This window comes from Gorilla gorilla, chromosome 2 (assembly GCF_029281585.2).
Source record: "Gorilla gorilla gorilla isolate KB3781 chromosome 2, NHGRI_mGorGor1-v2.1_pri, whole genome shotgun sequence".
NCBI lineage: Eukaryota > Metazoa > Chordata > Mammalia > Primates > Hominidae > Gorilla > Gorilla gorilla.
Genome location: NC_086017.1, coordinates 186,801,154 through 186,828,125, shown reverse-complemented (window position 1 = coordinate 186,828,125; position 26,972 = coordinate 186,801,154). Strand labels below are relative to the sequence as shown.

General features: G+C 34.8%; 2 protein-coding genes across 17 annotated transcripts in view; one reads left to right on the top strand and one right to left on the bottom strand.

Annotated features, from left to right (window-relative positions):
- The window catches only part of NAALADL2 (N-acetylated alpha-linked acidic dipeptidase like 2), a 1,364,432-nt gene that overhangs the window by 73,033 nt on the left and 1,264,427 nt on the right, over positions 1 to 26,972 (bottom strand). The window lies entirely within an intron of this gene.
- LOC134758146 (ubiquitin-conjugating enzyme E2 variant 1-like) lies at positions 14,132 to 14,743 on the top strand. Its single transcript, XM_063704553.1, has one exon. It carries the CDS (start codon positions 14,132 to 14,134, stop codon positions 14,741 to 14,743), a length of 612 nt encoding a protein of 203 aa, XP_063560623.1.

Genomic DNA, 26,972 nt, shown 5'->3' with positions numbered 1-26,972 from the left:
GTAGTTTTCTCCCAAATGTACCAACCAATTCCTAACGTATCTTTGCAGAGTCTTATCCCCAGTGTTGGGGTGCTGAAAAAGTATCCCGCAAAATGAGACTTTGACATACTGAGCTAAAGAAAGAGCCTCAAGGTCTCCCCGCCCTTGCTTACCCCGCACCCTCCCAACACTTCTGTGTTTCTCAAAGCACACGATGAGGATGTTCTCGGAAGTTCTCTTATCCATCTAAAAACTGTGAACCTCCAAAGAGGAACATAATTACCTTTAATCCTCTCTTGGAAATCTCATTGTTTGTCAATGAGGGATACAACTACACCTAGATGGACTTTTCCAAACAGATAGTGTCGCCTCTAAGGATGATTCAAATACTAAAGAGAATCATTTACAAATTAATTTTGTCTCCCAGGTCCATTTATTATGCCTAATAATAATTTACTATTCATGAGAAGAATGGTCTAAATTCCCCATCTCTCTCTGCTTTACAAAAAAGGGTACGTAAATATGTTTCTATAGTCCATTGAGTTGTTGCATAATCCTATGCATCCCCCCCATCATGCACATGAAATAAATAACTATGCATTTTTCTCCTATTAGCCTGCCTGTTGTCAGTTCATTTTCAGCAAACCTTCAGAGAGTGGAGGGGAAGCTTTCCCTTTGCCCCTACACCAGCAGAGTGATCACAAAAATCCTGGGAAACTGCCTACTCTGATTATGCTGTACTTCAGGAAATGAATTGTGTGCAATAGATTAACATAAATGATCCTTCAATTCCACCTCACTTCATCCAAATCATACAAGAAACACCAAAATATAAAAATAAATTATTTATAAAAAGGATTTTTAAAAGAAATTAAGAAGGATTCTGATTATTTTTTTTTCCAGTTTGCACTGTATAATAGAGACTACAGAAAAGACATGTTTTGTTTACACTTAGAATCTGGATACCACACATTACAAAAGATTTAAAAAGAAAAAGGAGGAAGGAGAAAGGCGACTTCTCTGAGTGCTGCTGGAGAAAGCTGTTTTGTTTGCTTTTTAAGAGTGGCTTGTCACCTTGAACACTGGAATATAAGCCAACTACCTTCTGGCAACAAAGATTGAGACTTCAGAAACACCTGGCCTACAACGGAATGCTTAGACTAAATCGGCTTTCTTTGCAGCTTCGTAAGCAAGAGGAAGATTTGTATACTCCTTGTCATGCAGCACAGAGACGAGCCACACTGCATATTCTTACCCACTCTGAAACTCAGTCTTCCTCAGGCACACCAGAACAACTTTCCTTTACATTCATATGAGGCCTCATTCTTTTCAAAGTGCTTTATACCTGTATATCTCATTTCATTATCCTGACAACCCTAAGAGACAGGTAGATGGGGAATTAATATTGTATGTCAAAAACACTGAGAATCAGCTTCACTGAGAACAGTTAACAGTAATGGCAAAGCTAAAATATCAATAACCAAATTTTCTGGAGCACCTACTAGGTATCAGACCTGTATGGAAGTTTTCAAACATCATTCTCTCTAATTCTCACAACAGCTCAGCAAGGCAGGTACCATGTTCATATAAAAAAAAAGAAACTGAGGCTCTCAGAGATTAGTTAACTTGCTCAAGTCACCTACCCAAATGTCATTGATTTGAAGGCCTGTGCTACTTTTTTTGCTATAACACGAGGTTTAAGTCAGAATCTAGAAAAAAATCTCTCAGTTGGTTATTTGTGGAAAACTAAAGCTAGACTCTAAATTCTTTACTTCTTGCCAACTGTTCTTTCCACTATACTACTGTGTTTCACGGTGAAGAAAAAAATACAAAAACCTATGTTTCTTGTAATACTACTGGCCAATACCTGTAATATCTTATTTCCAATCCTGAACATCTATGATATTTGCATACCTGTGGCACATAGCATAAGTAAATAACTATTCACCATCTGTAAAATTACAATGCAATGACTTTACAAGCACATATGTACCTCAAGACCCTGGTGTCTTTCCTTTTCCATTATTCTCTGACCATACTAGCCCTGAGCAGAAGATAAAGGAAGAATAAATTAGAAATAAGAAAAACTGTAAAGAACTAAAAATATTTTAAAAATATGAAAGGATCATTGTGTTGAAAACTGAGTTAATAATCACTACATTGCAAAGGCTTTCCTCTCTTACTAAATAATATTGATGTTCCTATAGTTAGTGGTCTCACTAGTGTTAGGCAAGATCAGATTGTCAAAAGATAAAAACTATACATAGAAACTTATTCTAGAATGTTAAGAATATAAATATCACCCTATGAGGCAACAAGGCAACAGATTATTTACAGAGTTAAGGAAAAAGTGTACACACACACACAAGTGTGTGTGCGTGTATATGTGTGTGTGTGTATATATATATATATATCTGTATTAAGTTTTCTGAAAATACTCTTTTGCACCTTTAAATACAACTAAAATTACTACAGGCCAAAGAAAGATTAACTTTTATATGGGATAACTGTAATTCTTTGACTTCATCACAAATCTTCCTCTTACTTACCAGACCAATGTAGAAAGAAAAAGATTATTTACTAAACTGTCAATATCTAAAGAGTAGGGTACATTTTCTCCCCTTAATTATTGTAGCTCATTACCCAGTATGGTGACTGTATTTGCAATAAATGCTTTTAACGAATTTGTCATATATTGAGTGGACAATGCAGTAAAACATATATAGGTTCACTAAAATAATACCATTGCCTTGGGTCTATAATGTAATTTCTCTTTAGCCACAAGCATGGTTGAGCATTGTGTGGTTTTCTATATTTTTATATACCCAGATTAAAGTAACCACAGTTTATACCTTTCACTTAAGCTGTAAGTTAAACTATTATCATGGGATTTTTTTTTTAATGTCCTCAGTTAAATTTAAAACGCAATAGAGCCCTACTATGAAAGTTGATGCTGTAAGATAAGCATAACACCTGTTTTACAGGTTACCATGGAAAAAAAAAAAACTGGGATGTCACTGTGGCATGTGAAAAAACAAAAAAAAACCTTCAGCTGAATTAAATTTAAAGGAGTTTAATTGTGCAATGAGTGATTTGCGAATCTGGCAGCCCTCAAAATCACAACAGATTCAGAGACTGTAGGGATGACTCATGGTCAGAACAAACTTACAGACAAAGCAAAGGGAAGCGATGTATAGAAATTGGAAGTGAGGTACAGAAACAGCTGGACTGGTTACTGATTGGTGTTTGCCTTATTTGAACACAGTTTGAACACTCAGCAATGTATGAGTGGTTGAAGTATGGCTTCTGGGATTGACAAAGACTAAGCTATTGTTACAGGCACATACTCTTAGGTTGTGAATCTTGTCTACCTATTAGTTAGGTTACAGTTCATCCACAAGGACTCAAATATAGAAGTACAGAGTCCTTCTCAGGCCATTGTTAATTCACTTTAACACATGCTATAAGACACCATGACAAATAGTAGATGAATCATGAACCATCCTAACTAGTAGCTATTGATCCTTTATTGTGTGATCATTACCATGCTATGGGGGAGAGAAAAGAGCTAAAATGTTATAAAAGATAGGTGCTCCCCTTAGAACTTACTTTCCTGTTAGAGACAAGTCCATTCCACTTTTACACAATTGGAAAAAGAAGTTAAAAATTAAGTTAAAAAAGAAGTTAAAATTAGTAAATATGAATCTTTTATTTCTTAGAAAGCACCATTTTCTATTCCACTCTAAACAAACCACCTAACGACACCATACACATATATTTGGGGAGCAGGAATCTAGATGACTGTAAAATGAGAAAAGTATTCTAGATCAAGGGAATAAAATGAGCAGCAATCTGGGGTAGAAAAAAGCCAACATTTCTTTTTACTTTTAGAGTAAAACAAGATTTTTTAGAGAAACAAGAAACTGGTGTGACTGAAACAGAATTCTCAGTTTCAGAGAAACTGGGAAGTAAGTTTCAGAGAAACAAACTGGGAAGTAAGTTTGTGTGTGGAGTGTGGGGCATAGGGTCAGAAAACCCTAAAACTCATCCAAGCTATATGGCCATGATTCAGTGATCTGCAGGGAGTCTGCTCCACTCCTTTTAACTTTCAGAGCAGAGGCATAACCTGATGAATCATAGCCTGGCAAGAGTCTTTACAACAGGATTTTGTGGTGCATAGTGTCCTTCAGGCTGTTATGTTCATCCTGAAGTGACATGTCTCTGATTTATGTCACTTTATACTAGAAATTCCCCAATTTAACAACAAATATCCTGTGGATAACAAACCTTAGGGCAGCCAGCCATGGGCAAGAAGAGTGGAGGGAGTTTCCTGAAGATGAACAGAATGAGAAGCAGCTGCCAGTCCTCACGACCCCTTTCCAAAGCTGCAGTATCCATAGAGGAGAGGGATCAAAGATGTATTCCTGACATACCCAAGTTATTTCCCCCCAAAATTAGAAATTAAATGGTGTAATGCACAATTAGTGCACAAAATCCATGTATCCATAATGTGACTAAAATATAGCCTTAAGACTGTCATTGTCTTTCATTTGGAATACTCCACAAACTCCCTAATTGTTTTAAATGTCTGCCTCCAACGCATTCTCCACATTATCATCCGAGCTGTGCAGTTACTTGTTTGGGATATGTTTCTTGTATATTCCAAAAAACAGACCTGTTTGTCTCACTTCCTTTCCATTGCTCCCCTTGACCTATAGCAAGATTTATGATATCTAATATTCAACTATAATTTGACAAGTTTATATATATATAAAAATTACTTGAAAGTAAAAGTGTCTTAGTAAAGCGAGAACTTATACAACCTCCACAACTATCAAAAAGGAAGCTTCAGATACAACCCACATCACAGAAACTAGTGAGGAAAATTTTAAATACCACACCTGTTCCCTCAGCCCCAACAAGAGCCACCATGACAGCCCCAAGAGAGTTTCACGTATAAGCAGAAACATCCCAACACCTGAATAATGCTCCTATTCTTGCCAATGGATGACTTGAGGGTTTCTTCTGCAGAAAAATTTTGGTGGAATGCTTAGGAGGCCTTGCCAAAGGCCTTGCTTCCACAGCTTACATTTGTGAAGGCCAATAGTTGGAGGAGAAAGAGATAGGAAAATTGTCATGGAATCTCTAACCTTTTAGGAATGAAATGGTTCAAGATCTCACTTTTCCTTTTTAAGTTTTCAAAGATATTAGAATGATTTTGAAGGACTGAGGTAGTCTCAAATGAAGACTACCTTAGGTGGTAGGTGATCTTTTAGCAAAGGATTTCCAAAGTCATTGAAGAATTCCAATAGCCTCTGATAGGGCAATTTGCTTCAAGGAGAAGGGTTGTAATCCCAGGGAACATTTGGAATATACAGTTCCCCAAACACATGGCCATTTTTTAGGAGCTCCTGTGACTTATCCTGTTTGGTCCAGGGGCCTACCAAAAAGAAACTACGTGTGAACATAAAGACCTGTGTTAGCAAACAGTGTTAAACTTGAAAACAGCATTTTGGATAGTGGAATGGCCATAGCTCTGAATACCTCCGGAGGAAAGAGAGTTCTTTTCTCTCAGCGTGCTGAGAAACTGCTGTTTCAGTCACCACCATGCCTCCAACAGTTGCCAAGAGCTGAATGAGGTTACTGAGACACTGGGTTTGCAGCCTGGAGCATGCCTTCCCTGCAGAGTTGCAGAATTTCTGGAGCCGACAGACCATGCAAAGGCTCTCGGGACCACTTGGACATGATGAAAAATCGATGGGATGTGAAGCAAAGAAAGAAGACATAAACAAGGCATGTCTCCACTGAAATTTAATTTGATTATGAAAGAGTTGGGCTCTTAACTTAGCCCTGAACTGCTAACAGTATAGTTTTTTGCAAGTATGTACTAACACCTGCCAACACCAGGGCATTGAAGAAGAGGGCATTGAAGAAGAAGGCAACTCATGATGTCAAAAAACCAATGGCTAGGAATATAAACTCCCTGATTCAAATCCTCCTTTCCAGCTTCTGCTTCTGCTGAAAGCCCCATTTCCTCTCTAGTTTCTCGGCCTAAACTCTGATCACACCATCTCCAGTTTACCAGGAATCCTAGTTTGGGTACTCCCTCAAAACCACAAACTTGAGATGAAATCTGATCACACATAGTTCATTGAGAGGTGAGGGTAGTAGGGTGGGAAGGAGAGACAAGGAAGACAAGACCGCCAATAGAAAGCACATTATCAAGTCAGCTACCACTGTGGATGACTGAAGCTTAACCTTGCTGGAGAAAACCTTAGAGCTAGTATAAAATAGGTACCTCAGGATCTTCCCATTCGAGGGGCAAGGGAGCAGTGTATTGATTCACTAGCTACCAATTAGGCATTGCTCCATGGAGGTGTTACATTTTAATCTCTGAACTATCCTGTTCACTGGCAGCTTTCCAGGGCTGAAGAAAGCCTCAGGCAAAGATAAAGTTTAGGATTTTCAAATCTATTACTAAAATAAAATGCTTACTTTCTATTCCCATGCCACAGAAAAGTAACTCATGTAATTTTTTTTTTTTTCTTTTTTTGGTCAAATGTAAGATAGCTCTCCTCTTTTGGTGACTGTCATCACCTATCTGTTATTAAATTTTAGTAGAGAAAATATATTTACAGATTAATTTGGAAATAATGAATTAGCTTTTTGGCATTTTTAATGACTATTTTTCAGTGATGTAGTCATGTTTTGACTTTGTAATATATTTGTATTTTCTGCTAGTCATATTGTTTCTAGAGAGGGACCACAGTATGTTAATATTTCTTAGTGTTCTAGAAAATGAAACTTCAACATACTAACTTTACTTTTTTACTATGTTTAGTAGTAATTTGCAAGTGCTGATTGACAAATTAAGTATCTTCGTTATATTTCACTAATAACTATCTTTAACATGATATCAATAATAATAACAGCAGCTAACATTTGTTGCACTCTTGCCATATGCCAGGCTTTATTCTAAATTCTTTATATAAATTAATTCATTGAATCCTTACAATAGCCTTATTCTATTTTGCATGAGAAAATAGAAGCATTGCTCAGTTAATCAAATTTCCCAAGGTCCACGTAGCTAGTACATGGCAATTTTGAGATTTGAGCCAAGCATTCTGGCTGTAGATCTGGACTCTTAATTGTTACCCTAATTAGCACCTTTGAAATTTTTTTCCAAGCCCTTTTCTAATTTTAGCAAATAGGGAATACCAGTGGCCAATATTTACCAAATGTGAACATAATGATTCTAAGGAATAATCAAGGGCTGATTACACCTATTTAAAATAAAGCCCTGAGCAAGTGATCCTACCAGGATTATAACTTTTGATACATTCCAATGCTAATTTGCATGTCTGTAGATCCTGCTTTCCTGAGCCTAAAAAAGGGAAGTAGAGATTTATGAAGTAAAACAATTCTCTAAGATACCCTAGAGTAGTTGCAAAAACTATCATAGCTGTGGTGTGACAAAGGAGGTAGTGGCTGTGTATTTTTAAAAGATTAATTTTATGTTTATTAAATGATGTACTTTGTAAATTATCCAAATCAATTAGTCATAGAAAGATTAAAGAACTGATTCAGCAGAATCTGTAATAATGATAAAGAAACATATAACAAGCATACATAATGCACCAAGACAGAAGAAGCCTTTCATAAAGAGCTAGAAAGAGAAAATTCTCTTAGAAATTGTATTTTCAGGGCATAATGCTGAGTATCTGTACATGTGAAATATTGTGGTTTTAGTTTTCTCTTTAGGAATTTAATCAAACAGTGTTTTAGTAAGGACAAAGATGTTATTTCCTTCTAATATCCAACCATTAAACAAAGAACATCTTGGTAATAAATGAAAGCAATCACATTAATAGATCAATATTATTTTGATATAAATTAATATAATTATTTCTTTTTATATGTGCCAGTTGAAAAAACAACCAAAAATAAACCTCTGTTTTATTATAGATTTGGATATCTGGTATAATTCTGTTTTTTAAAAAATACTATCTTGGAATATTGTTTCATTTTTTCAAACAATATGAACATTAAAAAATAATGACATCATGTTTCTATCTTATAGAGACAATGAAGGCACTAGAGAGAGGTAGAGATATGGGAATGAAAAAAATAAATAGATTGTTCTTTTGAACTTGCTGCTTCTACCTAGTGAGATTTTAAATGATGGTCAAAATATAAGTGACCCTTACTGTACGCAATTACATTGTTAATGCAGTTTCTTTCTTGGCTATAAATGCAATACATGTTATTGCAGATTGCATCCTACAAAGTGAGACTTGACATTTTAAAAATAGAAAAAATACCACAAGTGCTTTAGATCCTTTGATGTGTGATTATATTCATGACAAGGTTCTTACAGTAACTTGCTTTGAACTAGATGCTATTGTTCAGTTGAATCCAAAAATACATGTATGTAAATAAACAGCTGCACCAACAGAGCACACTGTCAAGCTCTAGAAATTCCAAGATTTATTTTTTTTCTTTACATGTTGCTTAGTGATAAACAGGACTCTTATATTAATAGTTCCTTGCTTCTCCAATATCCCAGGATGTCCTATATGACATAGCCCAACAATTCAAGAATTTTAGTATCTTTATAGTTGACCAGTTAAACCATGTGATATAACCTTATACTTTTATTAGTACACTTTATCTGAGCGATATTTATCTTGATGAGATGCTTATAAAGCCCCTACATATAATTCAATAGTCCTCAGTTAAATCGTAAAACTGTGACATAGTTACTGTACTAAAGGGGCTTTGGATGGTTTGGATGCTATTAGCAAAGAAAAACAGAAAGAACATATGAAATGTCACATCTCAAAGGTTAATAGGAGAACACTGGTTACTATGAACAGCAATGGACCAAGAACAGTTCTTGGGGGATAGTTCGATTTTGCTGGATCTTAAAGGAAGGATACAATTTAGAGAGGTGGAGAAAATTAAGGGCAGCTCTCTTAGTAAGAGGAACAGGTAAGTGAAAATTCTGATCCTAACACTAAGTCAATCAGTCTTGATGGAAGGATTTTTTTAAAGGAGAAAATGAAAATAAAGTTGGAGAAGATGATTATGTTGCAAGGGATCCCTTTCTTCCTTCTCAACAAGCTCCGTGTAAAGGAGAAAGATATTCTATTTATATTGGAATGTCTTGAATAATTAGATTTTTTTAGAGAAACACCGTGATTATTAATAAATTAACCTGGAGAAAGGCTTAAGCCATTCCACATAATATGCCAAAGTAAAGCCTGATCTGGAAAAGTGAAGATAGAAAGGTTTCAATGTCTTAATTTCATCTAGCAATTGGTACTCGTATTACCATGTTACCACTATCACCAAAAAGTATAATATCTAAATGTTTATTGTTGAAAACACACTAGCCTTAATTTAGAATATGTCAATTTACTACTTGAACTTCTATGGGCCTCTGTTTCCTCATCTGTAAGGGTTTACTCTAAAACTCAGTCACAATATTCTCTTAAATTTTTAGCATATGGTTGGTTATTGAGGAGTACTGAGAGTACTGAAGGACTCAATCTAATAACAGAAGTCGAGGGCTATCTGAAGAGCTTATCATTGTGACTATTTTCCGGAACCTGAAGTGGATTTTAGCCAGCTGCCAGAGCTCTGACCAACCTCATGTTTCTTAGACGACTTGCTCATATAGATGCTGTGAACTGAGCAGTCTCTTCTACATCTAGGAGAGCTTGACTAGACGCTGGGGCTCAGCAGAACCTGCCCCTAGGAGCCGATTAAGAAGCAGAGGTTGGACACCTACCCACAAACTTCAGGAAACCTGCTTCCTTTGTTCTCCAAAGTCTGTGTGAGCTTTGTACGTTTAGATCCTCAGGAAAATTAGAAACACTACACTATGCATCATTGTATCATATGGCTGTTCACCCTTTTCAAGGAAGTTAGCACACTGGTCTGATAAAGAGGTTATATAGTGCATCTGTGGTTTTTGCATATTCTAAAGGCAGGCAAAGGAAAGGAACGAGTATTAACTGAAAATCTACTATGTGCCAGACCTTTCATTGTAACTGTGAATAGATGATTTAATTTAATCCTATCAACAAATCTTCCAGATTATATTATGCATTACTGGTAATGATACAGATTGAGGCCAGGCTATGAAGGGTCTGGTAGGTTATAATAAAAAGCTTATTTCACTTAAAATGTAATTTATTTAGTGGAAAACAGCACCAAAAGAGGCTATGTTTAGTAATGTACATATTTTATTTTTACCTTCGTTATGATAAATTGCTAACAATGTCTTTGCAGCGGTAGCAAGAATTCAGTGCCCATTTATTCAACTTATTTAAACAACTGGGGACATATCCTGGTGTCATGCTTTAGTGAGCCACCTCATTTACTTAGGCAGATTAAGAGGTGCCTGGGTTTTATTATCTCAGATGTGTACTATGTCATTCATGGAATAACTTTATTTGTCCTCATTTTAATGGAAAAATTAATTGCTACACAATACATACTTGTGAAATATATAATTTAAATATATATTTATAATTCCCAAAAGGTCAAACATTTTAGATAAACTTCTGGGGCAGCAACTGATGAAATAAATCTTCTCTGTCTGATTTTATCACCTCAATTTGCAGATAAGAATATAGGGGTTGAAAGTTGAAATGATTTGATTTGCCAAACATCACATAGCTATTGAGAGGCCAAACCAGAACTGGGATTAAGGTCTTAAGGCTCTCAATACGTTACTTTTACAGACAACAAAATGCGAGAAATAGAATCCAAATTGACGGTGTGTGGGTATGTGTGCGTGTGTATGATGAAAATATGAAATACGAATGGAAAATTTGGTAAACATACCATATACAAAAAATATGCAAATGCTAGTGAGCTATAAAATCTGCCCATTGCATTTTATGACACTTTATTATAATGCATTAAAAAACAATCTCCTGATTTCATTATGCTCTAACTTCTCCAGGAGTAGCTCACGGTCCTTCTCTAAGGCACTCACCATGTCTAGGTAGATTATCTTATGTAGTTACCCCACCCCCCATCCCAGCTCTTATATTATACCAATTTATTCTCAATTTCTCTATACCTCTAGAAAGAAATGTATTAATGATTTTACACTGTGATAGTAGATGTATTGATTTCTTCCTATAACTCGACCAGTTTTTATTTTGTATACATGTTAGTTGATGCCTGTATATCCAGAATTGCTGTATCTTCCTAATTATTCATTTTAAAAACCTTATGAGTTCATCCTCTAATTAGAAAAACCTCCAAGTTTGAGCTTTGCCTCAAAGTTTCCTTTCTCTGATGTTGACATTGTTACATCAGCTTTCTTTGATAGTGTATGACTTGAAATTAATATGTAACTGCATTTCTTAAAAGTCAAAAATCCAGTCTGAGAATTTTTAAACTATTTACAACGCTATTATAATTACAGGTACATTTGCATTTATTTTATTATTTTGTGTTTTCTAGACAATGAGCTTTCTTTACTTCCTTTTCTCCTTCTTGAAGTATATTAGCTTGACTGAGTTTTTTCCCTGTTCTTTCATTTCTGTAGAGATTGAATTGTATATTCTATTTTTACTTTTTGTTTATTAGGTTGGGCACATTAAATCTTAGACAAGCTCAGTTGACTAACAAAGTCTAGAGGTAATCAATATCTGCACCCACCTCACAACTAGGAACTATGCAAGATGCTTACAACTCATTAAAGCCCTTCTTTTTCTTACATTGTCTGATATTTTCTAGTAATTCTTATTAGTGTGGTTTTCTTTATAGTCAAAAATTAGTTATACTTATCCACATCTTCACCATTTTTTGGCACACCATTAGTTCTTTTATCCTTGCATTATCATAACAGATTCAATTTCCTTCTTACTGAAATGTATTCTTCAGTAGTTATTTCAGTGAAAGCCTGTAAGTGGCAAACTTGTCTCAGCCTTTTTCTAAAAATATCTTTCTTTCTTTCTCATTTTTGAATGATACTTTAGATTAGTACAGAATTCTAGGTTGCAAATTATTTTTCTTTAACATTTTGAAGTTATTTCTATTTTATTTTGTTGCTATGAAGGAGTCCTTGGTTGCAGTCTAGTTGTTATTCTTACTTAGGCAACCTTTCTTTTATCCCTACGAGCCACTTCATCACAATTTTTTTTAGATGTGGGTTTATTTTTAATATATCCTATTTGTGATTTGATCTTCAAAAAAAAATTGACGTCATTAATGAATATTGGAAAATTATCAGCCATTATGTCTTCAAATACTGCATCTCCCCCAGTCTCTTATTCTGGAATTTAGAATGAGAAGGTCAAAAGATATGACTTTCTCATTTTTCATTTTATTTTCCTTCCTTTGTTGTTTTCTGGGTTACTTCTTTACATTTATTTTTCACTTCAACAAATAGCTCTCAACATTTATATACATTCCTTTTTCAATCATCCATTGTATTTTTAATTTCACTGATTATGTTACTTCTAGAGTAATTCTTTTAAAGATGATTTTCTCATGATCAATTCTTTCGTTAAGGTTTCTAATTTTTAAAATTATTTAATAATTTCAAAAAACTCATAGTTTATTTCAGCATCGATTGTTGTGTTCAGAAGGATTGCTGTGCATGCTTATCACAGTGGATCAATTTCTACCATTATTTATAATTTTTATTGTGAATAGTTCTGTGCACATATGTCTATGCATGTTTCGAAGAAATAAAAATGGCTGAGAGGGTGCTATGGCCTGAATGTGTTCTCCCAAACTTTATTTGTTGAAATTCTAACCCCCAAGTTTATATTAGAAAGTAAGGTCTTTGAGAGGTGACTAGAACATGAAGGCAGAACTCTCATGATTGGGATTAGTGTCCTTAGAAAAGAGACCACAGAAAGTTAACTTGCTTCTATCACGTGAGGAGACTGTGCAAAGGCACCTTCTGTGAATCAGGAAACAGTCTTCACAAGACACAGAACCTGCCAGTGCCTTGATCTTGAACTTCCCAGCCTCCATACCTGTGAGACATAAATCTCTGTTGTTTATAAGCTACTGAGTTTATAGCATTTTGGTACAGCAGCCTGAATGAGCTAAGAGGCAGTATAGTTCCAAGTGAGACTGGCTATAAGATTATCATAGGTGTTTAGGTTGCTAACTGGTATTGTAAATGCAATGGGAAACCAGAGTTTAAGTGAGAAGTAACATGACCTATTCTATGTTTTAAAAAAATCATCTTGGAAATATTCAAAAATATTACTGTAAAGCAGTTTGCATTTGTAACTGTCATGCATAACGGTTATTTCATTAGTTTAGAGCAAGTTTTACTTTATGTTTCTAACTTGGAGATTCTCACATAATGTGAATAATATAAACCTGTAAACCATTTCCACATGTGGTAGAGTTTAGGGTGTCAATTTTTCTGGAACTTTTTTTTATTATTATACTTTAAGTTTTAGGGTACATGTGCACTTTCAATATGAACATACTCTTATATCTTAGGTAGAACAAGTTTTCTTTTAGCAACATATTGGACCAGTAGTAGATAGAGATTTCTAGTGACTCATTTAACAAGATACCAGTCTTTCCTTTTTTTTTTGTAACCCCCATCCCACATTTGTGACAACCAAAAGATGTCTCCAGACATTGCCAATGTTCCCCAGACATTGCCAATGTTCCCTGGGGGCAAAATCACCCCTGCTTGACAACCTGATTTATTTTAACCAAGACCTTCTTCCTCAATCTTCTTTCCTGAAGATTCAGGTCAGAATTTCAGAGGAGATTCATCCTGGCCCCTGGCCCAATCGCAACTAAAAAAGCATTTTAGCACAAAGCGGATGAGATAATGGCAATCATACCTCACTTTAAAAAATTCAATGCTAGCCTTTTGGTACAAAATGAGGTTTACACCAAAATAATCACATTATCCTTGTTTTTTGTTGTTGTTGGTGGTGGTGGTGGTTTTTTTTTTTTTTTTTTTTTTTTTTGAGACAAGGTCTCTCTCTGTTGCCCAGGCTGGAGTGCAGTAGTGTGTGCATCACCATGCTTGGCTAATTTTTAAATACATTTGTAGAGACAGAGTCTTGCTACGTTGCCCAGGTTGGTCTTGATCTCCAGGCCTCAAGTGATCTTCCATCTCTATAAAAATACAAGAAAATGCAAGATGGCAGCCACCACGGGCTCGGGAGTAAAAGTCCCTCGCAATTTCCGACTGTTGGAAGAACTCGAAGAAGGCCAGAAAGGAGTAGGAGATGGCACAGTTAGCTGGGGTCTAGAAGACGATGAAGACATGACACTTACAAGATGGACAGGGATGATAATTGGGCCTCCAAGAACAATTTATGAAAATCGAATATACAGCCTTAAAATAGAATGTGGACCTAAATACCCAGAAGCACCCCCCTTTGTAAGATTTGTAACAAAAATTAATATGAATGGAGTAAATAGTTCTAATGGAGTGGTGGACCCAAGAGCCATATCAGTGCTAGCAAAATGGCAGAATTCATACAGCATCAAAGTTGTCCTGCAAGAGCTTCAGCGCCTAATGATGTCTAAAGAAAATATGAAACTCCCTCAGCAGCCCGAAGGACAGTTACAGCAACTAATCAAAAAAAAAAAAAAAAAAAGCCACAGGCCCTTCCCCTTCCCCCCCATTCGATTTAATCAGTCTTCATTTTCCACAGTAGTAAATTTTCTAGATACGTCTTGTAGACCTCAAAGTACTGGAAAGGAAGCTCCCATTCAAAGGAAATTTATCTTAAGATACTGTAAATGATACTAATTTTTTGTCCATTTGAAATATATAAGTTGTGCTATAACAACAACAACAACAAAATACAAGAAAAGTTAGCTGAGCGTGGTGATGGGCGCCTGTAATCCCAGCTTCTCTGAAGGCTGAGGCAACAGAATCACTTGAGCCCGGGAGGTGGAGGTTGCGGTGGGCCAAGATTGTGCCACTGCACTCCAACCTGGGTGAACAGAGTGAGACTCCATCTCAAAAAAAAAAAAAAAAAAAAAAAAAAAAAAAATCTGCTCTCTTGAGGTCACTGTTAGACTAAACTCTAAACTTCAATCATCTCCTTCAAGGTTGCTGTCTGTATATTAATTTATTTCTTTCTTTCTCTTTTTTTTTTTTTGGAGACAGGGTCTCGTTCTGTCATCCAGGCTGGAGTGCAGTGGTGCGATCTTGGGTCACTGTGGCCTCTACCTCCTGGGCTTAAGTGATGCTCCCCCTAAACACCCCAAGTAGCTGGGACCACAGGCCTGCACCACTATGTCTAGCTAATTCTTGTGATTTTTGTACAGACAGGGTTTTGCCATGTTGGCCAGGCTGGTCTCAAACTCCTGGGCTCAAACAATCCTCCTTCCTCGGCCTCCCAAAGTGCTGGGATTACAGGTGTGAGCCATCATACTAGGCCTAATATATTAATTTTTTGATTTAAAAAACCAAAAAATCTTGTGACTTATTCTAAGGCTGAATCGTTCTTAGAGGAAATTGAGAGAATAATTTAGTGAAGGATTCAAAATCTTGTGCCCAGGTCATAGCAGATGTAGGAATCAGTGCTTGTAGCCCCGCATCAAACAGATAATGTGGCTGCGCCATGCCTCACACCTGTAATCCAAGTGCTTTGGGAGACTATGGCAGGAGGATCACTTGAGGCCAAGATACTTGTCTTTCTAAGGTTGTTCTCTGTGCAAATTTCATCATGCAATTCAAAGGCTATGTCATTTTATCCCTAAGTGGGTAATCAAATTCTAGGGCCTGAACTTAGAGCCTAAAGCCAAATCTAATTTTCTGGACAACTGTAGCACCAGATTAGTAAATTACAGCTCAGGTTTGGTATTATTCATTCTTTCTGACATCAGGGAATACCTTTCTTTCTCCAGTCATGCTACTTATTTGTTTGTTTAGCTTTAAATGTATCCATTATTCTATAACTATGTACAAGAAAGTAAGTCTATATTAAGTCAGTCTCCAAAGTTACTAAAATTAGACTCCTCCAAAACATTCTTTATATACAGCTAGGATGACTTATCTGTTTTTGAAACTTAGATTAGATCATATAACTTTGCTCTTAAAACTTGGCTTCCCATTGCCCTCAAATACCAGCCAGCATCCTGAGGCCTATAACAATCTGCTCTTCACTCTCACTTTGAGCCACTTTCCCTCTAAATCACTTTTATGTTCCAGACATTCTAAGACTTTTTTTGCCTATATGAATTTGCATGTACTTTTCCCACGAATGGAAGTGCTCTGCCTCCCGTTCTTTGTAGAGCTGACTCATTCTCATCCTTTAACCCTCAGCTTAATTTTGAGCTTCTTAGTCAAGCTTCCGTGTCAAACACAGGGAAATAGAATTTCTCTCGACTTCCCCCAACATTTTTATCTCTTAGAGCAGTCGGCTTTTTAGTTTCATAGACTTTTTGTTAGTGTGTGTGTATATGTATATATATACACACACACGTATACATATATATTATATACACATATATATCTGTATATTATATATGTAATATATATGTGTAATAACATAATATATAATATATTATACACATATATTATATATATTATATACATATATTATATATAATATATTATATATAATATACATATATTTTATATAATATAGTATATACATATATAATATAGTATATACATATATTATATATGTATTCCAATATATTATATACATATATATGTATTCCAATATATTATATATTATATATAATATGTATTCCTTATGTATTCCAATAAATTACATATATATAATATTACATATGATATATGTAACATATTATATGTGTTATTTGAGTGTGGCTGTCTTGCCTATTTGTTTATGACTCTATACACAGCACCTAATCACAGCTCATTCCTTACAGTAGGTTTAAATAAACAGTTACTGAATGAATGAATAAAGGATTTGTAAAGATAGTAATTTCTATATCATCAAACATTTAAGGGTCCATCTTTTTTTATTTTTTTATTATTTTTTATTTTGACAGAGTCTTGCTCTGTCACCGAGGCTGGAGTGCAGTGGCACAATCTTGGCTCACTGCAACCTCCGCCTCCCAGGTTCAAGTGATTCTTGTGCCTCAGCCTTCTGAGTAGCTGGGATTACAGCATGTGCCACTATGCCTGGCTAATTTTTGTATTTTTAGTAGAGACCGGGTTTCACCATGTTGACCAGGCTGGTCTCGAACACCTCACCTCGGGTAGTCCGCTCTCCTCAGCCTCCAAAAGTGCTGGGGTTACAGGTGTGAGCCACCATGCCCAGCCTTGAGTGTCCATCTTATAGTCATTTGTTTAATTTTTGATGTCCTAACATTCTTTGATCAATTATCATCAGGTAACAAGGACTATGGAGAAATAATAAAGACATCTAATAATAACATTTACAATGTCTATGCAAAAAATATTCAAGGTATAGTATGTTGGTAATTTTGGTATTTACCATGCATATATGTACCAATTAGACCAAAGAAAGATATGAGATTTTAAAGACGCTGCTATTGTTTTAAGCATTTTAAACACCTACTAAAGAGAGTCCATAAACAATTGAACAGAGTAGGATGAACTCTTGAACTCTTCTACTAGAATAGAGCAGAGTGAACAATGGTGTAGCAGCCAGTTTATCTGGATTTTAACCCTGGATCTGTCCACATACTTGTGGCCTTGGACATAAAACTACTTCTTTAGGCTTCCGTTATTTTACTCCATAAGAGATGATGTAAGAGTAACACTAAAGAAAGGTTCCACGTATGATTAATACATTATTACTGTTAATGGTAATGTAAAGAAAATCTGATCTTTCTCAAACATTAGTACTTATTTTAAATGAGAATAGATAATTTAGAAAAGAGAAAATAGTCATGAAGTCTTTGCCCATGGCTATGTCCTGAATGGCATTGCCTAGGTTTTCTTCTAGGGTTTTTATGGTTTTAGGTCTTATGTTTAAGTCTTTAATTCATCTTGAGTTAATTTCTGTATAAGGTGTAAGGAAGAGGTCCAGTTTCAGTTTTCTGCATATGCCTAGCCAGTTTTCCCAACACCATTGATTAAATAGGGACTAAAACACCAAAAGCAATGGCAACAAAAGCCAAAATTGACAAATGGGATCTAATTAAACTAAAGAGCTTCTGCACAGCAAAATAAACTATCATCAGAGTGAACAGGCAACCTACAGAATTGGAGAACATTTTTGCAATCTACTCATCTGACAAAGGGCTAATATCCAGAATCTACAAAGAACTTAAACAAATGTACAAGAAAAAAGAAACAATCCCATCAAAAAGTGGGCAAAGGATATGAACAGACACTTCTCAAAAGAAGACATTTATGTGGCCAACAAACAAATGAAAAAAAGCTCATCAACACTGGTCATTAGAGAAATGCAAATCACAACCACAATGAGACACCATCTCATGCCAGTTGGAATGGTGATCATTAAAAAGTCAGGAAACAACAGATGCTGGAGAGGATGTGCAGAAATAGGGATGCTTTTACACTGTTGGTGGGAGCATAAATTAGTTCAACCATTGTGGAAGACAGTGTGGCGATTCCTCAAGGATCTAGAACCAGAAATACCATTTGACCCAGTAATCCCATAACTGGGTATATACCCAAAGGATTATAAATCATGCTGCTATAAAGACACATGCACACGTATGTTTATTGCAGCACTATTCACAATAGCAAAGACTTGGAACCAACTCAAATGCCCATCAATAATAGACCGGATAAAGAAAATGTGGCACATATACACCATGGAATACTATGCAGCCATAAAAATGATGAGTTCATGTCCTTTGCAGAAACATGGGTGAAGCTGGAAACTATCATTCTCAGCAAACTAATACAGGAATAGAAAACCAAACACTGCATGTTCTCACTCATAAGTGGGAGTTGAACAATGAGAACACGTGAAAATAGGAAGGGGAACATCACATACCAGGGCCTATTGGGGAGTGGGGGGCTAGAGAAAGGGTAGCATTAGGAGAAATACCTAATGTAGATGACGGTTTGATGGGTGTAGCAAACCATCATGGCACGTGTATACCTATGTAACAAATCTGCACGTTCTGCACATGTATCCCAGAACTTCAAGTATTAAAAAAAATGAGGCTTTGCATTTGGAGTGGTAAGAAAAAACAAACAAACAAAAAAGAATAAAGAAACTACTGATTTTTTAAAAGTCTGATCTGAATAGAATGATAGAATGTCAAAGTTGTGTAGGAACTGCCTTTATCAATTATTTAATAACATCATTTGTACTTGACATTCTAAAATTTTAAACTCTTTCTCAAAACACTGTATATCGGAAGGCATGGAATTCTTTTAAATACATTTCAGCAGCCAATTCCCCAGACACACTATCATACTATTTGTGTTTCAGGGCAGTAAAAGACATTCTGAAGAATTAATGAAGTTAGATATTTCTAAGTAACAAAAATGTATGAATCACCACAGACTGTCATGAATATTTTATTCTTTTTCCTAAAGAAAAACAATATGTACACTTAAATGAATTGAGTTCAGAACTGTTGATGAAAAATAACTGTTGGGTGGGCAAGTAAAAACTGGCAAAGTCAGCTTATTTTAAATTGTTGTAGTCTTTAACTGCTAAGCATTTTATCAATTCACCATAACACTGTGATTATTTAGTTTTGAACATTAACCCTGTTATTACCACTTTGCAGGAAAATCTACAAATTCAGAGTTTTTATGTGAAAATAAGATCACAGTTTGACTTCCAATTTCAGGCTGAAAGAGAAATGAAATTATTATTAAATTGTGTCTAGATTGTTTTCCTATGAAATCATAGCTACTATTACTGCATTTAGATTAAGAGCACAGATTTTAAGACTTTACTACAGTTAGGTCATCAGCTAGAGTTACAGACTTCATTATGCTGCAAAAGCAATCTAACCCCCCAAATCTCAGTAGCTCCATACAATATTGGTCTGTTGGATTTCTAACCCTCATAGTAATTTGGAGCTCCAGAATATTTTAGAGTCCATGTCTTAGCCCGTTCAGGTTGCTTATAACAAACATACCATAAACTTGGTGGCTTATGAACAACAAACACCTATTTCTAACAGTTTTGGAGACTGAGAAGTCCAAAATCAAGGTCTTGATGGATTCATTGTCTGATGTGTTCCTGTTCCTCACAGACAGAACCTTCTGATGCATCTATACATGATGGAAGTATAGTAAGCACTGGTACACATATATAAAACTGTGTTAGAGAAATAATCATCGTCTTTGGTTGACCCTTTCCTCCTGGGCCAGAGAGGATAGTACTTTTTCATTTATTACAGTTACTAGGATTTCAGGCAGTTCAAACCTCTCTGACTATGTATCAGTTGTATGTACAAAAGGGGTCCTCTCCTCACCTGTTCTTTTTAAACTTTACCTTCTTGTCTTATTCCAAGATTTCCTGCTTTAAAACCTTCACTTCACCTCAGCAAGGAAGAGACAAGGACTACCGTTTAATGTTTTGTGTACCCCTTTTACATGGATTACATGAAAGATTGAAAGTGTATTTTAATATTGCCATGCAGATGGATGATATAAATGTAACTTATTAATCTCATTGAAATGTCAATAGGGAAGAAAGGACATAATTTAAATCAAACCTTTTAACTAGCTTTTACATATTTATGATATAATGATTTGATAGCATCAAATATTGTTTTTATTTCTTAACTATACCTTCTTATCTAGGCATAACACATTTTAATATTTATCAGCATTTCTCTATAAATTTAAATCATATCTCAATACAATATCTTATATACCTTATCATTATGACAAATAGATCATATCATATGCTTCTCCTTAAAGAATATATGGATAGTGCAACTTTTGAAGAAGTAAACCTTTCGCAAATGTATATTTCTCTATAATGAAAGACACTTGGATAAAGTTGAATACTATATTTTATCTGCCTAGAGATAAATGCATATTAAAATTACATCTAAAATAGATTTAAAAATAAACACTAATCTCATTTTTTAAAAACTGAAAGCTTTGTATTTTGATAACAAATAAGTATATAACATGTCATCCTGCAATACTTTATATCTCCTTATAACTAGTTATTCTGGTTTAGCTTGGAACAGAAAACAGCAACAAGAATAATCTCATTCAAATATTACACAGTTTAATGGCTTAAAATAAAAATACATTTTAAAAGAAATGAAAGATTCAAGGTAAATAGGTTATGTATTATTTGAGTAAACTCTTCTTCACATATGAGATGCACACTAATTTCTGAGGGTTATTCCTCACTAATTATAAGCTTTACTGGCTCAGATGGTTGTCTCTTGTGAATAAATGAAAATTCTTTCTATCCACTAGTCATATTAAATCAGACTGATTAAGACATATAATTTAATTGCCCTCAAACTTCTTCGATTAATTTTAAGTCCTGTTGTCATTATCTAGTAAACCACATTGCAGAATTTTAAAAAAATTGATTCTTTGAATGATGACTCAAAGTACGATTCTGATAAAATTTTCTCTAATCATTCAACATTATTGAAATGAAGTTGATTTAATTGAACCTGTAAAAGAGATTGCATTTTCTAATCATACCTCATCTGTAGATGCTTATTATTCAAAGAAAGCCATATAAAATTTCAAGCACCCTTAATTAAAATAATATATATAATCTTAGATGCCTTTCTCCCTTAGTGGTAATTCTAAAGTGGCTCTGGTTTTTCTATCATTTCTCATGCATAGGAAATATTTTCTTTTTAGCACCGAGCAAAGGTAAATTTGAAATAATTCATTAACAGCTACACCAGTAATAACTTGAACAATATCTTTGTATTTTGGAGGTAAATGCTAAAATTCAACATCTGGATGGAATTATATGAAGGTTCATAGAATTCATAGCAACATCAAGAATAATTCTGGGCTATATTTATTCTTGAACAACAAAATAACAAAATGATGGGATAATTTTCCCTGATCAACTACATGTAGATTAAATCTGTTTTTAGAGAGAGTACTATACAGAGTGTGCAATAAATAACATACTTCAAAAGAATGGTGAGGGTACAAAAGAATGCATATGAATATATTTCACAGTTTTTCATATATATGTGTAAATTTATATGTACATATGTCTATGTAGATATATATACATATATAAGCACATCTCAAAATATAGACTTATATATTCTTCCATACCCTCATTGTGCATTTAAAGTGTCTATATGTGTATATGTGCCTATATATGTGTATATATATATCTGAATACATATTTACACATATGTAAATATTTATATATAATAGAAACTACTTACTCATCCTGTAGAAATAGTTACAGAGAACAAAACAAGTTCCTAGACACTTGTAGAAACTTCATTATTTTAGAAAGAAGTAGATTAAATACCGCTATTAATTGATAACCATTAATGTCTATCTGGCCTTTTTTGCATTCAATATTCCATTCTTCAAAATGATTATGTAAATCAACCCTCTTATTCTTTTCCCTTAACTTTTAGCTACTTCACAATAAAAATCTTCAGAGGGAGATGTCTCAACTGTCTGACGTCTAGCCTACAGGTACATACCATACCTTCATACTTTCCTACTTTCCTGCTCTTTCCATGTAAGCAAACAGAGATGGTATCATTTCAAAAACAGACCTTCTGTTTCTTTCCTAGATTCCTTCCCTTCCTGATTTACCGGTGATTTCTCTCAGTTATCTATCTCTCCCCAAGCTTTTAATATCTCTTCCTGCTAATTCTTTTCTATCACTACTGGAACACGTTCAGGTTATCTTCCATCTTAAAAAAAATACAAGAAAACCAGCCAAAAATTATTTTGTCTTTTCCCTATTTTCTGTGGGCCCATTTTCTTGAAAGAGCTCTTGTATTCACAGTTTTGATTTCCTCGCATCACACTTAGACCTGTACTCACTGCATCAAACTTCCAACCTCACTACAGACATCATTTTTGTCAAGATCACCATTGACTGCTTTCCTGAACCCAGTGGCCCTTTACAGAGCCAGGCTTTGGCACAATATACTTTCTTGAAACAGGCTGTTTGGGGGTTTTGTGAATGCCAGATCTTTACTTATGCTCTACTTTTTAGCTGCTCTTCTTCAGTTTGATTTGCTGAGGTTTGTGAAATGCTGATACTTCTCCAGACAATTTCACAAGGTACTTCCATCAACTGCCATAGTTTCAAATATCATATACAAAGAGAATGATTGCCAAGTCTATTATTTCCAGCGTAATACACTTTCTTTAGGTTCATATAAGCCTACGCAACTGGTGGACATGTCCCCTGGGGACTGAGGGCTTCACAGGTGCTACCAATGGAATGGGTCAAGAATTACACTTACTATTTTATACTTTGTAAACAAAGTATACTTTTAAAAAGTATACTTTTTAAACAAAGATCTCCATTTCCTATGTGTCTCTGTTCACTAGGATACTTTGTAATGACCTCACCTTCGGCTTTGGAGTATTCTGGAAATACCATTTATAAATATGTTTTGCTGTATGTAAAGAGTATAAAACAGGAGGTGTCAGTCCAATGACATACACACATAGCATGATATGTTTATCTATGGAAACTATTCAAACTGAAGGCAGAATAATCACGAGCTAAAAATATTCCAAATTTGAATTATTTTGATGAGTGCAATATAATTCTGAGGAAAATATTTGTGGTATTAACCATTTTAAAGGGTTCCAGGATACAGAAACATGAGGTACGATGGCCCCTGTAGAACTGGTGGAGATCTTGATATCTTGATAGAGTCCCCTTGAATGATAAGAGTCACCCCAAGAACCCAACTCTCAATAGCATACTCAATTAGTGTATAAAAACTCCAGGTAAGCTGTTGTAAAGTACAGCATCTTCTACCTTGAAGAAAATGTCTATTATCAGGTTTAGGGGAGACAATGTACATGAGTAGTTTTCCATTGATATCTGTTCATATCAGTGATATCTGCACTTCTTCTGCAACAGCAGTCATATATTTCTTCTCTTCCATTTTTTTTTTTTATTCTCTGGGTATAAAAGGTAGAAGAAAGCTGAAAGAATAGTAAAGCTGTTTTAGAGAGCCATAAACTCACTCTCTTTTTATTTTTGTTTCTGGCCCTAAATGGCTTTGGGGGGAGGGAAATGTATCCCTCTAAAGAACCGTAAGAAATAATGATGAGAAATTTTAGTCAGGGTTTTTAATCAAAACACACCAAATTGTTTTTCTTCTTGTTTTTTTTTTTTTTTTTTTTTTTCTCATCCTAGTTCATGTTACCAGTCAGAAATAATCTCCATCTCTACTTTGTCCATCATACTGACAACTCGGCAGTTTGGTCTGTTTATTATTATATTCCCAGAAAAATGGATGCAATAAATATTTTTAAATGAATCAAATAATATTTCTTGAATCTGACTGCTTCTCTTAGTTTCTTCTGCCACTACTCTAATCTGAGCCACTACCATTATTCATCTGGATCATAGTAGCATCTAGTTTTGAACTGGCCTCCCTGGACTCATTCTTGCCACTCTCTAATCCATTCTTCAAATTGTAGCAGAATGACCTTTTCAAAATGCAAGTCTAATAATATGCCCTCATTGCTCACAACTTTTCAGGAACTTTCCTTTGTTCTTAAGATCACTTCTAGACTTATGAACATGTCTTTATATGGCTTCTTACTTCTCTAGCGTTATTTCTTGAATCCAGCTTTATATTTATGTCTTGAAGTTTGTGTTCCAGTCATGTGAACTTCTTTCAGTTTCTTAATGGGCCAACTCCTTGTCACTTCTGGAATTTACCCATAGCATTGCCTTTGCCTGAAATGTTGTTTGTTCGTTTGTTTGTTTTTTTTCCCCCATGTCGTCAGTTCGGTGAATCATTTCACAGCCCTGTTTGACACCACTGTTTTCCAGGAGGTTTTTCCTGAACTTGGAATATGTACTTGTGCTATATTCTCCCTTTGGCCCATAGTTTTTCTTTCCATCAGTGCTTCTATCATATTAATTATAACTTCATACTTGCCTTATGTCTTACAAACTTAATTCTAAACCTCATCTGGGTAGGGTCAAGATCTACCTTTTACACTGTATATTTTCTGAACTTTAGTATTTCAGGGAAGACTCTGCAACTAGAAAGAACTTAATAATAATTGAATAAATGAATATTTCACTAAATCCCATAATATCTCTATAAATATATTTCTCCCAAGTGTACATATAAAGAAATTGAGATTCAGGGAAGTCAAGAAAATTGCCAAAGTTTTGCAATCGCTTGCTATGTGACGTTTAAGTCAGTTTGATGTTCCTATGTTTAGTTTCCTTATCTATGCAATATGGATGAGAAGTCTTGAAATAGAAGACAAAGTTGATGACGAGAAAGGTAACTGTCTAGAGCAAGCATTGTAAAACTAAAGCCCTCATGTAAATCTAGCCCACTCCTTCTTTTTGTATGGCTCATGCGTTAAGAATAGTTTTTACATTTCTAAACAGTTGAAAAAATTAAAAAGAACAATATTTCATGACTTGAAGATTATATGAAATCTAAATTTCACTGTTCATGAATAAAGTCTTATTGGAATACAGCTATGTCTATTCAGTGTCATATTGTTTGATTGCTTTTGTGCCAGGAAAGCTAAGTAGCTGCAACAGATAGGACATGACCCACAAAGCCAAAATATTTACTATCTTGCCTTGGTCCAGAACAACATCTGCACATGTTTAATAAACTATGCTTATAATTTACACTATTATTATTAATAATAAAAATTATCACAATGACTTCTTAATCTAAGTGACATATAGCTCAACTACCAGCAAAATTTCTGGCCAATAAAAAACTATAATGCCAAACTTTTTTGTTTTTATTCTAAGTAATCCATTATATACATATAGTCAAGTAGTTAAATGTTTCTGTCTTCATCAAGACACACCACTTAGAATACAAATATAGAGGATTGCATATGATCATTATTATGAGCGCCCTGGATAAAAGTAGCTAAATACTGAAGAGTTAACTTGAGTGTCCAAGATCTGTGAAGGTGACTAGACAAGGCTCAGACCAGTATTGAAGCCCTCTCTTGATGGTGAGCAGTCTCTCAAACCTTGACGTTTTCTAGGCCAGGAGCTTGAGTTAATTACCCTCTTCTGCTAATGTATCAATGTGTTCTAGAATTTAGGTTGGTCAACAATCATAATTTGTAAATGTTTAGCTATTTGGGATTCTGGGAGACAATGTGACTATATGAGACAACGACCCTTTGGTAAATACAGTAGTTCCTCTTAACCTGCAGTTTTATCTTCTACAATAGCTGTTACTCATGGTTAACTGTGGTCCAAAAATAGGTGAGAACAGTACAATATGATATTTTGAGAGAAAGACAGAGATTATGTTCACATAACTTTTTATTACAGTTTTTATTACTTTCTTTATTATTGTTAGAATTGCTCTATTTAATTATTGTTGTCGTTGCTAATCTATTATTGTGCCTAATTTACAAATTGACCTTTACCATAACTAAGTATGCATAGAAAAAACATTATATTTAGAGTTTGGTACTATCTATGGTTTCTGGCATTCATTAGGGGTCGTAGAAGATATTCCCCATCAATAAGGAGGGACTAATGAATGAAGTCACAGATTTGGGGCATACTTATAAGACAGATATGATTCGAATGGGCAAATAAAGCCCTTGAGAACAAGAAACTCTATATCCCCCATTTTGTGTAGTGTATCTCTTCCCATTCACTCATTGTTTCTTCTTCCTGCTGCTTCATGGTCTATTTTGTCATTCATATAGTTCCCTGATCTCATCATTCTTTCTGTTTGGAGTCCAAATTTGAAGTCCAAGTGTTATTTCAAATACAAGGTTATTATTTGATTAAGCCGAAAATGCCATGTTACTTCCTTTGCCAAGGTATGTCCTTTCTTAGAGACATTGCTCTAAAACATTTCCTTCATCAATGTTTTAGTTAACTGATTGGCCTTGTTTTGAGTTTAATGTT